Raw genomic sequence first — 17,606 nt, 5'->3', positions numbered from 1 at the left:
GTTCACTTTCCTTCCTTACAATGTGAAGCTGAGTTATCACTGTTCTAAGGGTGTGGCTTCAGAAGTGCTTGAAATGATTGCAATGCTCCAGATTGTCTGAAGTGTCATAATTAACAAAGTGAGGTTATTTCACTATTATCTAAGAGTAATTTTTATAAACAGAAGTGTCTGTGGGGTATGGAGTCAGGCTCCCTGAAGTGTGAATGTGCTTTTGCTGATTGATAGCTTTGCATAATTTAAGTAATAAAATCTTCACAATGCAGATGAGGACCTTTGAGGGAAAGCAAATATTATAGTATTTCAGTAGCCTTGTAGCTATTTAAAACATTCCATAGTAAATGATGTTTATTTCATGTTTAGGTTTAGAAATGCTTCTTATGTATTAGTAGATATCCATCCCACTTTGCACACAGAAATACTGACAGAGAAAAATTGGAAGCAAGCCCAGGTTTTTTTGCTCCTTATCCAGTGACCTACTCGTAAGTGACAGTATTTATATTGGTCCTTCCCATCTAGATATGGCTTTCAGCCTGAGAGGCAGTAAAATATAGCCCAGTAATTACTGCAGCTTCTCCTAAAAATACAAGGCTTAACTAGAACTCATTCAGAAATATGTTGTCAATTTAAAAATGCAAAATAAAGTATTGGGATACATTTCTCCCAGAAGATTTTGCTATTGTATTGCCTATTGCTGTAGTAATCCATTTTTAGCTGCCTGACTCAGAACTGAATCCCGAGCCATGTGTGGAGCAGAGCCAAGAGGGAATACTGAAAAGGGATGCCTCTTCAAAAGTACCTCAAACACAGCAGAAAGCTGATTCTGTCAAATCAGGATTTACATCTGAAAATGATCTCCTGGAGTTGTGCTTGTGCTTCTGCTCTCAAAAATCAGAGAGAGGGCTGCTGCATTTCCCCTTTGTGCAGTGCCTCAGACAGTCCCTGAAAAGAAGGGATGGGTGTGCCAGGCTGCCATCAGCCAGCAGGGAGAGAATCATTTCTGTGACCCGAATGTGAGGCTATAGGGTGCTCTTGTCATTTTCTGCCATAACTGTGACTCTGCTATTGTAGAGAAAAGGGTTCTTGAACTCAACAAATTTGGTGGAAAAATGACGTGTGACCTCAGCTGCTGTCCTGGGAGACAGAAGATGGGGATGGCTTTTATAATCTCTGCACTGAGTGATGTCCAAGCCTTTAATCCAGTTATACTGAAGTAATGTGGAGTTCATGAATTGCCCTTCAACTCAGAATCAAAAACTTTGTCTCCCTCTAGAAATATAATAGAAATAGGTTACAAAACTGTACTTTGACCAGGTTTAATTAATCCTGAATTTTTCATTGTTCCATAGGAAACTTGAGCAGAAGAATGCTTACTTTTGTTTTCCTGCATGTACTTCTCTAAGAGAGAAACACTGAAGTCATTAACTATTTTTAGACTGCAGTAAATTCTGAATGTGTAAAAGTTTCTTTGTGTATTTGTACATCTATGTGTATTTGTGTATCTATGTGTAAACAAGAATTTATTTGGTTTTGGACTTAGGTATCAGTAAAATAACAGTTGTTTGCTTTTTGGTTGTGTTGTTGCTGGGGCTTTTTTTTTTTCCTACTCTTCCAGTGGTTAATACTTTTCACCTGTTTTTTATGGTCTATTTAAATCATGCCTTAACTTGAGCTGTCATAAATTTAAGAGCCACTTAAACTTGTCTTGCCTTCATCCATTACGTCTCAGAGTCTTCAGCTTTTACTGGTACTTGTAGATTTTGATTTAATGGTCTTTTAAAAATTGTTCAGTAAAGCAAATAGAGTTCTTGACACTTAAAGCATATTTCCAGTTTATTCTGGAGCTCTTCTCTGAATGCACTGCAATTCCCCATTTTCTGCCTACTTTGTGGACCAGTACTGGTACCTAAGGATGCAATCTGAGAGTTGATCATAAACTGCTGTGGTTTTTTTAAGGCTTCATTCTTGGTAAGGTTCTGGTCAAAAATAATCATAATTTTACAAATCTGTGTAAAAGCATCCCTGCACTTGTCTGCTGTTTCCCAGCTCCCCCTTAGGAATGAAGGCATTCCTTGTTTAGGTAGGACCTTGCTTTCAGCTGTGTTGTGATGCATACATCTTCCTTAACGTTGTACAGAGTGTCCATCAATGGTAAATAACAGCTTCACACAGATCACTGTCATTTATAATCTGAAAGCTTTATTAGAAAGACTTTATTCCCATGTAATGATTTAAGTAATGGGTTGTATGTGCTCGAGTATCAGTTGTTATAGGATGGCAATAGATATAGTAGCTTTTACTTCATCACAAATACAATTTGTTATAACCTGCCTGTATTTTGATGTATACTCCTATTTGGATCAGTCAGTTCTGGTGCTGAACTGAAAGCAAGACCTACTCATAGGTTTTCAGTCATGTGCTAATGCCTTGCAACTTTGAAATATGACCTTTTTTATTCTGTTGCTGTAGCAGTTTAACTAATGAGGTATGAACATATTTCTTTACAGAAAATCCCTTCAAAACAATTTCAAAACTGAAGCAGTAAGTAGTTTTTTCTAAGTTCCCAACATACTGAGGGGGTGAGGAGTCCAATTTAAATTTATTAAGCTATTATCTAGATTTACTGAATATAGATAATTTTCTTTTGACCTGGTGTGTTTATAATAAATTTATAAACTCGTAACTGAGCCTCCTGCTAGAAGGAAAATGTCAAATACCATATTTCCCCTTGCCTTTCAGCTATCAAACTCTTGCTGACAGGTGGGAATAACCATTTGATTCATGTCAGCAGAGATTTGTGAGGTGTTAGCTTGGGTAATGATCCTAAATTAAATCTCTGATTACCTCCTCATTTGTGTCACTGTAGCTGTGAATCTGGAAAATCCATTTAATGTTCTTGGGGAGGGAAATATCAGACTTTAGAAAAGAAGAGTTCTGAGTTGAAGAAAAATGTCATGTTATTAGTCTGACTTGAAGCTGGAGTTAAAATACTTCTTTACTTAGGAAGATGTTTTGAGTGATTTCTGATAAACAGTGGTGCTGCTGTAGTGCTGCCTATGTGCTGTTCAATTTTTAACTAGGTTGGTCAACATCTGTGTTCAGCCTGCAGCACCTTCCCAGTGGAAGCTCAGTCTGTAGCTCTAGGACAGGCTTAGTCCATGGATTACTTTTTGCTAACAGAAATGATTTATAGAAGCTCCCATAAGGAGAGAAGTCATGAGGCAAAGCACAGACAGCTTTTCATGCTGTAAGGGAGAAGATAGGAAGTAAGAGTCTGACCTATTTTTGAGGTGGCATTTCAAAGCTTTTGCTGTTTGACTTTTTATTTTATCAAAATAATTTATGTTACTAAAGGAAAGTTGAAAGGGATTTCTAAATATTTTAGTTTATTGCTGCTTGTTTGCAAGTGTGGTTGATCTTCCTTGAAGTCTCAGATTACAGGGGAGTGTTAATACAGTGGTTATTTTGAAATGTGCCTTGACTAACAAGCATGCTGCACCCTGATGTGAGGTACCTGCAGTAAGTGCATGAAGCTGGGAGGAACCTTTACCCTCAGTAGTGTTTGACAGCTGTGAGTACAAGGTGCTGGGCTCTGTCAGATCCCTATTGCAGGTGTGCTGGAACATTGATTTGTTTCAATGCCTTGTTTGCAAAGTAAAGAAAAAAAAGGCTGATAGTATTTTCAGGAATGTATATTTACAGTGGTAGGCATGGACTGACATGGTTCCTGGATGTAAAGCTTTATGCAGATTCATAAACTCTTACATTATGATGCCATCTCACTATTTCATTGTAATGTAACTGCATGTTTTTATTCAGGCATTGCAGCTGAAATTCAGTGACTGTTGAAAATCTGGAAGGGGAAAGTATTTCCATAGTATTAAATTATTTCTACCTGGCAGCTTCCTCAGAGCCTGTAAGAAATTGATGTTTTGCATAATTTTTCAAAGGCTCCAAGTAAGCTGCTTTTTGCTTAACTTTCCTTGTTCCCAGTTGCCATCAAATACCCTGTAACACTTCAGAGGGAGGATGGAGAAAGCACAGGATGAACTAAACCCATCCCATGGCCCAAACCAGAGGACTTTTGTGTCCTTTCTGTCTGCTGTGAGCCTTCTCTGCATTTTCCTCTTCAGCATCTGGACATCAAACTCTCCAGATGTCCTGAAGTGTATTAAGCACTTGCACAGAGTGTTTTGGCTGAGTCAGCCAGAAGCAACAGAGGACACTGCATCCATGCCAGTGTTATTAAAAGCACAGACTCAAGTCTAATACTGCAGCAGTAGGCAGCCATTTGTAATGAAACATGCTGCCAGTGGGAAGAACAGGGGTGTCTGGATGGTAAATAAAATTGCTAAATATTTTCCAAGTAGTCAATGGCAAAATTGAGTTACAGTCTGCTTTAAATTATTTACAGAAGAATTTAAATTTGCAAACTTATTACAGCAAGCTGCTGCTTCTAACAACACTCAAGTTCTTGAAAATTCAATGCTAAAATGAGTTATTACAAGTGAGTTAGCTGTCTGAAATTAAATTAGGTGATAAACAATCCATTTCTCTGCAGTAAATTGGCATTCATGACAACTAGTTCTAGTATGCACCTGAACCCATTATTCTTGGCACTTCATAAAGTTTCAATTGATAGCAATTTGTATTGACAGACTCTTATTGAATATAATTCTCAACAGAAACTAGCTAATCAATTAATTAATCCTAGTGTTACTCAAGTTTGTTTTTATGTTGCTCCATCATTCAGAAAATTAACTGTTAACATTGTTTACAATTAATATAACTTAAACACTTTAATTTTCATTGGCTGAATTACCAAGCTTAGACTAATTAAGTAAGCATTAAAGCCTTCTGTATTGCTAGCAAAACTGAAAATTATGCATGCTAAATTGAAAAACACACAACAAAAAATTATTCTATAATACATATCATTATGCAGGATTTCAAAACAGAATGTTTAGTCTTGCATTTCCTCTTGAAAGCTGCTTGGCTGCATGTGAAAAGTCCTAGCCTCTTCTGAATTGACTTGAGGGAGTAATCATCAGCAATATTATGATGAAAAGCACCATCAAAACATGTTCTTGTAAGGCTATCTAATAACTATTTGCATCTTCCCTCACATTTAAATAAGGCTTTCTTAGAATTCAGTGTTGCAGAGGAGGAAATCCATCCCACTGCCAGATGATTCTGGACAGATGCTCCAGGATGTGACTGCAGTGACAGTGCAGAGAATGCCAGGACTGAGCAGCTTGGAGCCCCCTTGGAGTCCAAGGGGCTTCCCTGGAGAGCGAGGGCCTGCTCGCCTGCCTCTGGCTGCAGCACAGGACCTGCATTCACTATTTTGATCTGTGGTGACAAAAAGTTAATTACATAATATTAAACCCTTAAATTCCATTAGATGCACTCTTGTCTTATTAAACATGAGTCCTGGCCCAGAGCCCTACTTCGCCCATGTGAACGCAGAATTCCTCTTACAAATTAGGAGAATGGCCTTGCTCACCTTTATATGAATAAAAGCCTTTCTTTCATGGTAAGAAATAGAACTTTCTGCTTCTGAGAGAGCTCTAGATTAAAACACTAATATTAGTCTTGTCTAGGTGGCAGTCAGGAGGGCTATATGTTTTATTTAGGTCCATTAGTATCATTTGTGTATGGTTCTTTTTACCTCTGTTTTTCTTCAGCAGTTTGTACTGAGGGTCCTGATTTTGAAAGCTTTTTCAAATATCTTAATGATGTGTGGTGTGGGGTGGGTACCTCTTTACTTGGTCACTGAATAACTGAATACAGTACAAGAATTTCAACAGTGGAATAAGGTCATTTTCATCTTATGAGTCATGGTTTCAGGGAGGTGGAAGGCAGACACAAATGCCTGCTTGCTTCTTGTGGGACTGGCTGGAGGAGAAACTGGGAGGAAATCTGGGCTTTGTATCCCAGCAAGAGGTGCTGTGGTAGTTGAGCTGCCTTGGAAGGAATGTCCCAAACGTCTTTTTCTTTGTCGCTTCCTTACCTTGGAAACAATCAGGGATTCTCTCAAAATCACTCCCATTGTCTCCTAATTACTGGCTACTAGATTGAGCCTGAGAGATGTTGGACACATCTCTTTGATATACTAATATAATATTAAGGTAGAGGGCTTTTTATTTTTCTAGTAGATAATGAAATCTAAATCAGAATCTGACCTGTGGGGATGAAGGAAGCCTAACATGAAATGCTACAAAATTTCTGGAGCATACTTTTTTCAGACCTCTTTTAACACAGGAGGGCTAGGATGTGATAAATCAGTTTAGATACCGAAGAACTTGATTGGGATACTCAATTTTACTATAATAGCCTAATCTAAAATACTCAGTCCTTTTCAGCTCCTCTATACTCTTTCAAAATTGCTCCTAACAAGGACAATCTCTAAAAATGGGGCATTTGAGACAAGTTAATGGTGCTATAGCTACTCAGGATAGCCATTACCGGAGAGTAGCATTCGCTGCCTAAGCACAAGGCTGGATTCAGTGAATAATATCAAAGGTGTTCTCCAGCAACTTGGAGAGACTTGAAAAGAAAGAGATATTTACCATTTGAGATGTGCAGTTAGACAAAACCACAGGTTTAAAATAGCCCACAACTTCAATGTAGAAAGAAATGCAAAGTGAAAGAGAGGTTAACCTAGTTTTCAAGCTCTCTTCTGCTTAGATTTTGCATCAAGTTAAACTCCAGGAATTAAGACTTAGCTTATTCTGACTTAATTTCACTTTCAACATCAATTCTTTGGTATTTTTATCAATGCTTATTTTACTTAGTTTTTTTCAAAGACAGTCTCATTACACTGATTCCCTCACTTTCTCTCAAAAATTTTCATGCAATTCAATGCTTGCCTTTAAGTTACCAAGTACGATGGTGTAGTGCTGCATTGAAATATGAATCCTGCATAACTTAACTTGCTGTGGAAGTTTGACTTGCCTTATTGATAAGTTAGATTTAAGTGCTCAGCATGACCGTTAGCAACTTCTCTGTAATTATGTGAAAAGTTAAAATAACATGAGGAAAGGACATAGAATCAGGCTTTTTAGTATGTCAGGGGAAATGGAAGTGCTGAAAATAAGATTTCTCTGGGAAATCTTAAAAAAAACTGGAAAGAAAATGAAAATAGTTTTGATTAATTTCTGTTCTTTGTAAACAATCTAATCACTTCAATATTTAACTGTTGTGTTTTTTTGGAAAAAAACTGCTGTTCTTTTTGGAAAGACAGGGCAATGTATCTGAGTATGGATAGATAGGGGTAAACTGGCTGGGATTTTGTTGGGGTTTTGCTTGGTTTTGCTTTTTGTTGTTGTTTTTAAAGAACACCACCACCATCCCTGCCAAGACCCCAGACTTTCTAGCCTTGAGGAACTTGAGCAATCAAAGGCTGTTGCTCAGATCACCTAACCCAACTCCAGCCTGCCAAGGTGAAGGCACGTCCCTGAGCTGTTCTTTGGCACAATTTTGCCCATCTTTGCCTGTTGCCAAGTCTCAATTCCACTTTGGGAGAGGAAGCAGCAGTATTGGAATATCTTTGTAAGTCTCTTTCATCCTGGCAAAGAGACACAGTTGACTCCATTAGTGATAAACATTAGAACACTGTGTGCCTTTTACTTCAGAAGCTTTTGGCCTTCAAGGTTGCATATTTATTTCTAATCAATTAAGAAAAATTGAAAGAACCAGGAAAAGCCATATATATTGCATGCAGAGATGATATCATAAGTTACTGTGTATTTTATTTACTGGGTTATTTGGAATACATCTACAAAGACACAAAGCTTGCAGCCATTTATCATTGACTGCCAAATTAGCCTCTGCAAATAAAGCAACTGGGGGGAAGGGACTTGTTGGTCGGGGAAGAATCCAGCTAAAAGTGACTTCTCTTGGGAAAAACATTATTTACTGCTAACAAAGATGATTTTTTGGTTCTTTTTCTTAATTGTGACTCAAGTTTTGTGATGCATAGCATCACAAATGGCAAATCTACTTCCTGAGATGTTGGCACTGAGAGCAATCAGACTGGTGACTGGGAGAAGGCAAGGAATAAAAATAGCATTGAGAGCAGTAGATTATCTTAATAAAAGTGTATGCAGTCATAAGGAAAGTTAGGTCTCCTGTTTTGAATTAAATTAGTGTTTGCAAGGTTACTGACCCCCTACTAAGTGAAAATGTTCTGCCTTCTGTCTGATGTCCCCATTCCTGAGCAGACATGCCACTGCAGGATGAAAGGATTACCTTAAAGTTTGCAACACCTTCCTTAGTTCCCTCACCTTTATTTTGTTTTATGTTCTTGTATTTAAGCCAGACTAGAATCTCACTCCAAATTTTCACCTTATTTAAATGAAGAGTGGTTTCCTCCCACTCCAAGAGTGCTATATAAGCACAAACATTTTCAAGCAATAACAAAGTACAGAACTACTTTCTTCTTCATGTTGTGTTATCTGACCTTTCATTGGCATGCCAGTTTAATTAATGGTGCATAATTGCATCCCACTGCTGACAAAAAGCTGCAACGTTGTTTGCTTTTGTTAGTCAGGGCCAATTATCTGTAAAGTCACCCTTTTGAATTTTCTACAATCAATCATCACCAGTGTACGTAAAAAAAGAAAGCTATTTCATCAAAAGGTGGATTTCTCTCACCCCACAGTTGTGCACATAAATACAGCAGTGTCCTTTCTGTCATCTTTTTACCTCAAGTAAGTGATGATTGACAAAGACTCACTGGAGCAGGGTATTGAGTCTTCCAAGAGAATCTGTTCTCTCGAAATTTGAAATCTGAAACTACCACTAGGTGAGCTTCTTCTTTTAATTAAGGTGTTTCTCAATGGGAAAAAATGTGTTGTGTTGCTACAAGAACTTGAAGTTCAGAAGGGAACCCCTAAGGGTCTCAGCTTCTCTCTGGGCCACAGAACTGCCGTGACTTTTTGTCCCTCTCTGCATATATCAATTCTCATTTTTGATGGAAACCTAAATTTCTTCTGGATGTCAGGATTTATCTTTATACTAATATGCATCAAACCTTTTTACTCAAGAAACAATGAGCAGTTCCTAGTCTAAAAAGCTTGATGCACGATAAGAAAAAATTGTTCTTTGTATCACATAGTTACCTGTAAACTGTTATTCATAATAGATCATTTTTGACTTACTAGACTGGTTTCATTTACATTGAAATTTTTTTTAAAACTCCAGAATTTTATTAAGGTGGGTAGATAATTGTAACTTTAATATTGTTGAGATCATTACTAGCAGTATATGTTACAAGATTTGGCAGATTTTTCCCTTTAAAAACAGCATTTCTCTTTGTTCGTTTCAGTGTTATCTGTTTAAAGATAAAGAGCTGAAAAGAAAAGGCTACAGATAAAGAAAAACCTGGACTTTAGAAAAGTTGAACATTGTTAGAAGTAGATGATGTGTCAGAAGTGGTCTTTTAAAAATAAGTCTATATCTGTATTTTGTGCAGGGCAAAATACAGAGTGCCTCAAAGTACAGCTGCAGAAATGTTAGATCTTAATGAAAGTGTTGGAAAGACTTCCAGAGCCACTGTCAGTCAGTCTGTGACCTGCTCAGAGTCTAAGCAGAGCAATGATCACAATTGATCATCCCTCCTTGAAATGAATACAGTAAATTCAGGCGTGGGATGTGATCTAGTGAGGGAATGTGGTACTTTTGTTCTTCTCAAATAAAAGTGAGCAATATAATCTGACTGCAAGTAAGATCTATACCCCTCAGCAGAAGAACACATCAAAGCTTTTTATGGCTAGTACAGTTAATTGGACTATTCTAAAAATCTGTATATCAGTCAACAGGCAAGTCTGTCCTTTAGCAACATAATAAGTGGTGAAAAGTGTAAGTTTGGGTGTTTGATCCTCTGTAAAACATTTGTAGGCTCCTTAAACTACTGAAAAAAAACCTTAATGGAAGTTCATCTAAGCAACAGAGCACTGGAGTGTTTAAATTGCTCATTGTATGGGAGCAGTAAGGGGACTCACGTTATCAGCCTGCTTGCAAAACTGCTTGCATGCTTTCCTTCATTTCCTCTTCCTACACCTTTCTAACACTTGGGTGGATTTTGCATGTGCATTTTTGAGCCATGGGGTGAGGGCAGAGAGCAGAAGGGTGTCTGGCAGCTCAGTAACACAAACTGTGCAAAAAAGATTTCTCTGTGGTGCTGTGACATGTTGTGAAAGAGTTATTAATGCTTCTGCTGCTCTTAACCAAACATGACAATAGGCAAATGTCCCAATGCTGAAAATGCTGGAGTCAAAGCAGGGCCTTAGAGCAGGTCAATTATTTCAATTATCTGGAATTCATGATGAAAAACAGCAGCAGCCTTCAGGAAATATGCAAGAGTCTGGCAAATGCTTGATCAGTTATGACAGTGGCTGCCAAATTTCACATCCCATCAGGTTTTTGCAAAGGGAGAGCTTGGAACAGGTGGAATATTTTCGTTCCCTCTGCTCCATCACAGCATAGTTCTCAGGAGATCCAACAGGCCACCAATTGCTCAGGTATGGCATCACTGGCAAAAATCACATGGCAATAAGCAATCACAGGGTAGGCAGAGGGGGAGTGCATGGAGCAGATGGATTGCTTCAATTATTTGGGCCCCTTGATGAATAAGAACTTCAACTGCCATCAGCAGATCCCGTGGCAGGCAAGTAATAACTGCACTGCTATGACATAATTTAAAAATCTGGTGTGGTGTAAGTATTTCAACAGCTGTAAAACTCAGATTTGTCTTAGCACTGGCTTGACCCACAGCCACCTCCAGTGCTGAAGGGGGAACACTGAGAAAATTGTTTGTGAGTGCTTCCAAGTACTTCATGGCATTTCAGTTTGTTTTTACACTGCAGGGAGAACACTGACCCAGCACCAAGCTTGTTGTTGGCACCTTTTGATTTTATTGTTTTTCAGAAGTCAGCTGGGGAAAACTGAGGACTATTTAATGTCAGTGCCAGGACAGAGACCAACAGCTTAGATCTGATTATGAATAAATTTAGGAAGGCCTTAGCATCCAGAAAATTATCCTAACTTGTATGTTATACTAGGTTCAAAATCTGATAGGCTTCAAATTTGTTGTGAAAAAAATATTTAAGAGCATGCTCTCTTTTTTGCCTTCAGTCTTCCTTCAGCCTGTTGCTAACACAGTCTACTTTAATCTCTCTCTTTAAATTTATTTTGATGTTAAAACAAGCTTATGATTTTTGGTTTTACAATAAGGTACATGGAACCTTATATCACTATCCCCTTTCAGCTAGAAGTTTTTTATTGACTCTGGTACACAGAAATCTAGTTTACACATTAAAAGCTGAAGAACAAAGAACACTATAGAATTATTAAACTTTAAAAACCAAATCCCATTTGAGTTTTATCAGATCTAAAATCTGCTATCTGTTTTGGTTGAGCCTTTAAGGCAGAATAGAGAGTCAATAGGAAGCTTCTGTTTGAGCTAGTATGACTTGTTAACATCTTCCAAAAAGTTAACGTTATAAAAGATTTGATTTCTAAACCCTTCAGTGCCTTTAAATTCACCTCAGCACCTTTTTCCTCCCCATCATCTTGCTTTAACATAATGAGGGGTATTGATTACATTCCATCCAAAGAAAAAGTAATCATCATAAATATCCTTTATCTGACCTGTTTCTCATTGCAGGGGAAATGGCTTCTAGTTTGAGATCAAGTAATTACTTTTGATAGGAAAAAATATCACAAACTGATGCAGAATTTTGTGCTTTTTCTCAATTTCCTACTGGTTTGAAATCTGCAAAGTACCAAACACTTGTCACTGCTGGCCATTCCCACCCAAAATTGTCTAGAAGTTACTGAGATGACCTTCCTGCCTGCTTTTACGTCTTTAGTGTAATGAGTGGCATTTTAATGGCATTCAAGTGGTCACCTCTTGAGATTGGCTTTCCTTTTTTTTTCTTCCCTTCCTTTACTATTCTGACCAAACAGTGTTAACTCAGAAGAGTTCCAAGTCAGGTATAGATTAAGCTCTTGCACAGTCTGCTCTTCTGTTCAGGTCAGGTTTGTGTATGCCCCTGTGAGTCAGAACACTAATGGTTACACAGCTGCCTTGAAAACTGAGGACTTTAAAATATTAGGGTTGAAATATACTTTTTCTCACTTGTGATTCGTTTAGCTAAGACAGGAGCATGTTTTGTGCTTTTCTTGTAACCATCAAAACTTGTAATTTGCTTTGGAGTGAGTTTTTTTTTAATGGAAGTCCTTCAGAAGCTACAGATACAGCAGTAATAAAATTAATTATTTCAAGTCTTGTAAAAAATAGTGTAAACTGAACATATTACTTTTAAGGAAAAGGTTTTGTGGTGTTTTGTTTTGTTTACTGTTGAAAAATATGCTGAAGATTGACTCTCCTCTAGTTCGGTCTTTTCATGCTGTTAGAACAAGGCACAATTGATCCTTTATTCTAAAAACAGTTTGTGACTGAGTCTGGCAGGGTGGTGCAATAGCAGAACCTTGGTAACATCCAGAAAAGAAGAAATAAAACTGAAGTTACAATGGCTTTAGGTGAAAGAGGGATAGGAAGATAAGTGAAGAATAAAAAATTAGAAAGCAAAGAACTGGAGGTGACTGTGGGGAATTAGGCTAAAAAGGGTCAGGATATCCCAAATGGGCAGAGAGACTCTGGAGAACAAAACAGAGTTGTGAGTGATGCTGAGAGGAAGGCCAAGACTAAAATCTTGTAGGGCCTCATGGAATTGAAAAGAAGAGTAGCAGGGACAGGCTACTTTAAGAGAAAAACAACAGAAGGAAGAAAGGAAGAGGTGAATAGATGACTCTGGAAAAAAATTTTTTGATGGACAGAAAGGATTGGAAAACATATAGATATATAAAAGAAAGGAATTTGGAGAAAATGTAAGTGAGCTAGATGATATGGAATAACAATGGAGAGGTGAAAGAATGGTATTTCTTTGAAACCAAGATTAGCTTGCACCTCTTTTATTTTAGACAATCACAAGTTACAATTGCAGCTTTTTGCTTTGTGTTCTATGGCATTATCGTGCCCCATTAAATAACTGGCTTGTTTCCTCCCAGAGAAAACTTTGCTTCTTCCTACTCCAGTAAAGCAATTTAAGTGGATACAGAACTTCCTCATATTCTAGAGCTTAATATTCAAAGTACTTTGTACTTGTGTAATATACTGATAGGATCTTATATCACAATTCTTAGCCCCTTAGAAATATTGTCCCAGGAAAGCCAACAGGTAGTATTTTTAAACAGCTGTCAGCACAGGGGAAAAAATATTGTGTTTATATGTGTGGTTTTCCAGAAAGCCGATTTCACCTTGGGAACACTTAGCTAGAGAGTTGACCAAAACTCAGCCTCAAAAACAATAGAAAAATGTTTCAATGTGCTGTGGTTTTAATTGAAATACCTCTGCATCCATTTTTCACCTTCGACACAATGCTCTCATACAGTGGTCCTAGAGATAAAGCCATTGAAGATTGTATTTGAAGGAATGAAGATAGTTTTTATTGGTGTTCTTTTAGGATCGGCAACAAGGACTGAATAATGCTCCCAAAGAAATACGTTTGGATGAAGATGACTGAACATGCAGATCCAAAGGCCTTTTAGGACATGGTGAACCTTTGGCCTTGGATGAAGAATGTTCTTGGATGAAAGAACTCCAGCTGAAAGACTTTGTCTTTGCCTTTTGCCTTGCAAAGATATGAAAGACAGAAAGGAAGCAAAGATTTGCAGCTGAATTCTTGCAGGCTGCAGTTAAGTGGCTGACACTGGCACGCAGCCAGCCTCCCTCAATACTGTGGAATGTCACGTGCTTGTACCCCTTACCTGTCTCCTGGGACTCCCCAAAAGCCTCACACACATTTTTATGGTTCTTTGGCTTTTTGTTTGCAAGTTATATTAGTAAATTTTAATTACATAGTTTCTGCAATGATGTTAGCACCTCTGGGGTTTCTGTATGTCATGTGTAGCTCTAAAATGCAGAAAATATTTATGCTTGGTTGATCAGATTGTACCATGCTTGTACCTGCAACTGAACAGGCAGTTAACTAATAGTCTTAGCTTTTCTTCATGGCTAATGACTTGCCTAAGTTTAAAATGGCAAGAGTTCAGTACCTCAGTCAATGAGCTGACATTCACAATGTGGTCAGCCACGGCTGCCTGGGCATTCTAACAGATTTCTACCTTGAACCTCTGTGTTAAGTCAATAGGAGGATATCTTTGTACATTTCCTGACTAAATATTCAATACTTGAAACTTGATTATACATTTAATTATTTCACCTCCTGAAGTGTCCTTATTTTCACTTTATTATAAATTGCAGCTCTGTTAGACCAGTTGTGTTTAATATCTTAGAATGACTTGAACCACAGTGTTTGCTAAGGCTGACCTTCAAAGTGTGTCTGTATAAAGACATGTTGCCTAACCACGTTGGTTACCTAAGTAATTCTGCTAATGTGTAAAAAAAAATTACTGCATATAGAGAAATACTGTACCAAAGTTAAAGGGCTCACTTTGCCTTTGTCTTTCCTTGAATCAGTCCACGTGGAGCGAGGTTTAGTGATTTTTCACTGTCCTGGGTAATTTCGTAATTCCCCTGTTGTCATACCAAACCCTCCATCTAGGTTTGCTTCAGTAGGTCTGCAAGAATTTACAGTATCTCTGTTCTAAATGTGACCCCAAGCCCATGTAGTCACCACAATTCTCAAAGGACAGACCTGAACAGAAACTCTTTCATCAAAAAATGCATCCTCCAGGGTAGCTTAGGTGAGCCTAGACTCCCCAGATAAGGATATATTAGTTCCCCTGAAAATGCTCTGCCACTTAGAGTTTTTCATCAGCTATTTATTTTCTTTCCCTCCCAGCTGGTCTAGCTTTACAAATGCAGTTCTAGATGCTGTTTTTAGCCAAGGAGACTTTTCCATATGATTATATGGACAACTGCCTCTTACCAGCCCTTAGCTTTTCACCTGAAGAACTGAGAGACAACAGCCTGTCTTCAATGTGTGGCTTTGCTTGCTTTTCTCTTTGTGTTTCCCTGTGTCTCTTCCTCTCTCCCTCTAATCTGACCTTAACTGTTCATAGAAATTGTGCATGGCTACTGGAAATGCCAGTTACTGCAGGTTTTCTTTGCTGGGCTGAATAATACAAAATAATTCCTGCTGAGATATGTGTGTGTGTGTGTTTGTGTGTGCAAATTGTTAAAATAAGCTGCTACCAACTTGTAAAAATGCATTGAGACTGCTGGAATGTGTGTATACATAAAGAAAGCTAGAACATGGGATATCTAGGTGCTGGACAGTTCAACTGCATTATCTTTGGTTATTAATGTACTGATGCTGTTTTCTTACTGACCAAATAAAAGAAACCCTTACCAATGCTTTGCTACTGAGTAGTGTGTGTGTGGCAAAAAGGACCAGGGTATTTCTCAAATCAGAAAACAAAATACCAGAAGATATGTCTGGCTTGACCAAAGCAATGTGTTTTTACAGTGATCATGCTCAAAACCAAGTCAGTAATCAATTAACTTGAAATATCTATGTGAACTTAAGTTCTCCTCTCCATTGGCCACCATTAAAATTGTGCAGCATTTCTGATATTGAAAATTTCATCCATGTCAGTTAATGTTTTTGTGTGCCTCTGCAGCTTTTCCTAAGACTGGGGCTTCCTCTGTTTCTGGGCCATCAGGGGAGTATTTGCTCATTTTACAGAGTTATTTTCTGTGTGGTTGTAGTGAACACTTTGCTGAAGATGTGAAGTGGAAAAGTTTGCTGGTCAGGTATGTGGCTCTTTCAGTCCAGCTTGGTGCTTTGTTCCTCTGATGCTGGAGTTACCATACTCTGTTAAAGATGTGTTGCTGCTCCCAAAAGATGAATAACAGTCAGAATAAGACCACAAGATGTTTCCTTTTCCATGTGTTTTCCAGATATTCCTCATATCCACCTTTTTTCACCTTGTTTTAAGCGTCAGTAGTACTGTTGTGTTGGCAAAATGGTGTTGTGTGTTTACCTCCTTGGTCACTTGTGTAGCTTCATCTCACTTGGATAGAAATTCTCATGCTTATTTACTACTACTCTACATAATTAAGAGTGCTGTAAATCCATGATATAATTCTGAAGGAACATTAGAAAAAGAATTCCTAGATAATCTGCATGTGAGGATTTCCCCTTGTATTTCCCATTTGGTGGATGTGCTCAGAAGTTCTTTACTTCAATCAGCTCTGATAGGTCTATCTTCACATAGAAGGGACATGATAAAAAGTCTTATATTAGATCCTATTTTTTTGTTTGTTTGGTTTTGGTTGGGTTTTTTGCGGGGGAGGAGTGGGTACATAAAGAATCTCCCTTTTGGCTTTAAATCTGAACTTCTGTACTTGACTCTTGCTTAGGAGATGATGCAAGATGAGACTCATTTTTTGTCTAAAAACATTGAGCCAACCTTAAACAGATTTATATGGAGGCTTTCTTTTTGCTCCTGTTTTCTTCTATTTGCCTTTGTTTCTCAAAGATAAGTGCAAGGGGTGACGTATCTACTCCACACAGAGTAGATGCTTGGTATTGGGGATTCATTTATCATGAAGACAAAACATAACAAGATCCTGAGGCTGAGCCTGAAAGTCAGAGAATTTGATCAGGAAAGATGATGCACATTTTCAGAAGCCAAAGTATTTTATTATTGGAATGCATCATTCAGGGAATATGATAGATTTTCCATTAGTGGAAGTCTTTGATCAAAACTGCATCTCTTTCTAAAAGAGGAGCTGCCTCAAGAGCAAGCAGCTGAGCTTTTTGCAGAAATTATTGAATGAGGGAGATTTGCCCTTTTCTTTATGCAGGATGAGTCAGATATGGGTGCCATAATGCCACAAGTAGTAGTAGTTATTGTATAAAAGATTAGACTTTTTCTACAGAGGCGGCACTTGGAAAAAATTGTTAAAATAGAGCCTAAAGCAACAGCACCTTGTGCTGCGGGCATCAGAGGATGTGTATGACAAATGGTAAAGTTAATTTTAAGGGTAACCTTGTGTTCATGTGATCTCGGTAATGTCTGATGAAGCAGACGGATGCCTTCATGAAGGCTGAAGACTTGGAAAAAAAATTGCAACAGCTTTTGTCTTCACAGGTCAGAACAGGGTGCTCACAGGGTGATGTGACTGTGGAATTTCTTCTTTGGTGCCTGAAACAGTTACCCAGAAAAACTTGGGGGCTCTGGGTCCTTTTCAGACTGTAGGGTTTAACTGTAAGTGTCAGGAGAGAGACACAGCTATCATGACAATGTCGATGTTGCGAGTTTGACACAGTCCCTCACTCGGTGCTGGGCACTGCGGTTGCCAGTGGTCAGAAGTGCAGCAGGAAAAAAATCCTGGCAGACTGGAAATTAGAGCACCAAGCTCTGCTGGCAAGCAGAGTGTAAGAGATTTTGCTTCTGGAGCTATTTATTTTAGGGGAGGTTTATTTGGGGTTTTTTGTTAGTTTTTCTTTTGTTTCAGTATTTGGTGTGGAGGAAGTTGGTCCCCAGGCTTGGGCCATGCTTTTTCTGAAGTGACAGCTGAGACCTACAGCTATGGCACCTATGCTCCAAGAAAAGGCTAAATTGCCTGG

The 17,606-nt window shown here is 38.2% G+C and overlaps 1 protein-coding gene across 3 annotated transcripts in view; it reads left to right on the top strand.

The window, feature by feature from the left end:
* Window positions 1-17,606, top strand: part of ATRNL1 (attractin like 1) — a 440,678-nt gene that overhangs the window by 339,851 nt on the left and 83,221 nt on the right. Inside the window, exon 28 of one of the 3 annotated variants that reach the window (XM_064716243.1) lies at window positions 13,530-15,384. The exons of the other annotated variants lie outside the window; for them this stretch is intronic. Within the exon in view, the coding sequence (XP_064572313.1) occupies window positions 13,530-13,589 (60 nt within the window). The 3' untranslated portion in view covers window positions 13,590-15,384. Of the gene's footprint in view, window positions 1-13,529; window positions 15,385-17,606 lie in introns of those variants that run through there. 3 annotated transcript variants of the gene reach the window in all.

This window comes from Zonotrichia leucophrys, chromosome 6 (assembly GCF_028769735.1).
Source record: "Zonotrichia leucophrys gambelii isolate GWCS_2022_RI chromosome 6, RI_Zleu_2.0, whole genome shotgun sequence".
In the NCBI taxonomy this organism is placed as follows: Eukaryota; Metazoa; Chordata; class Aves; order Passeriformes; family Passerellidae; genus Zonotrichia; species Zonotrichia leucophrys.
Note: the sequence above shows the minus strand (reverse complement) of the source record. Positions and strands in the feature narration are given on the sequence as shown.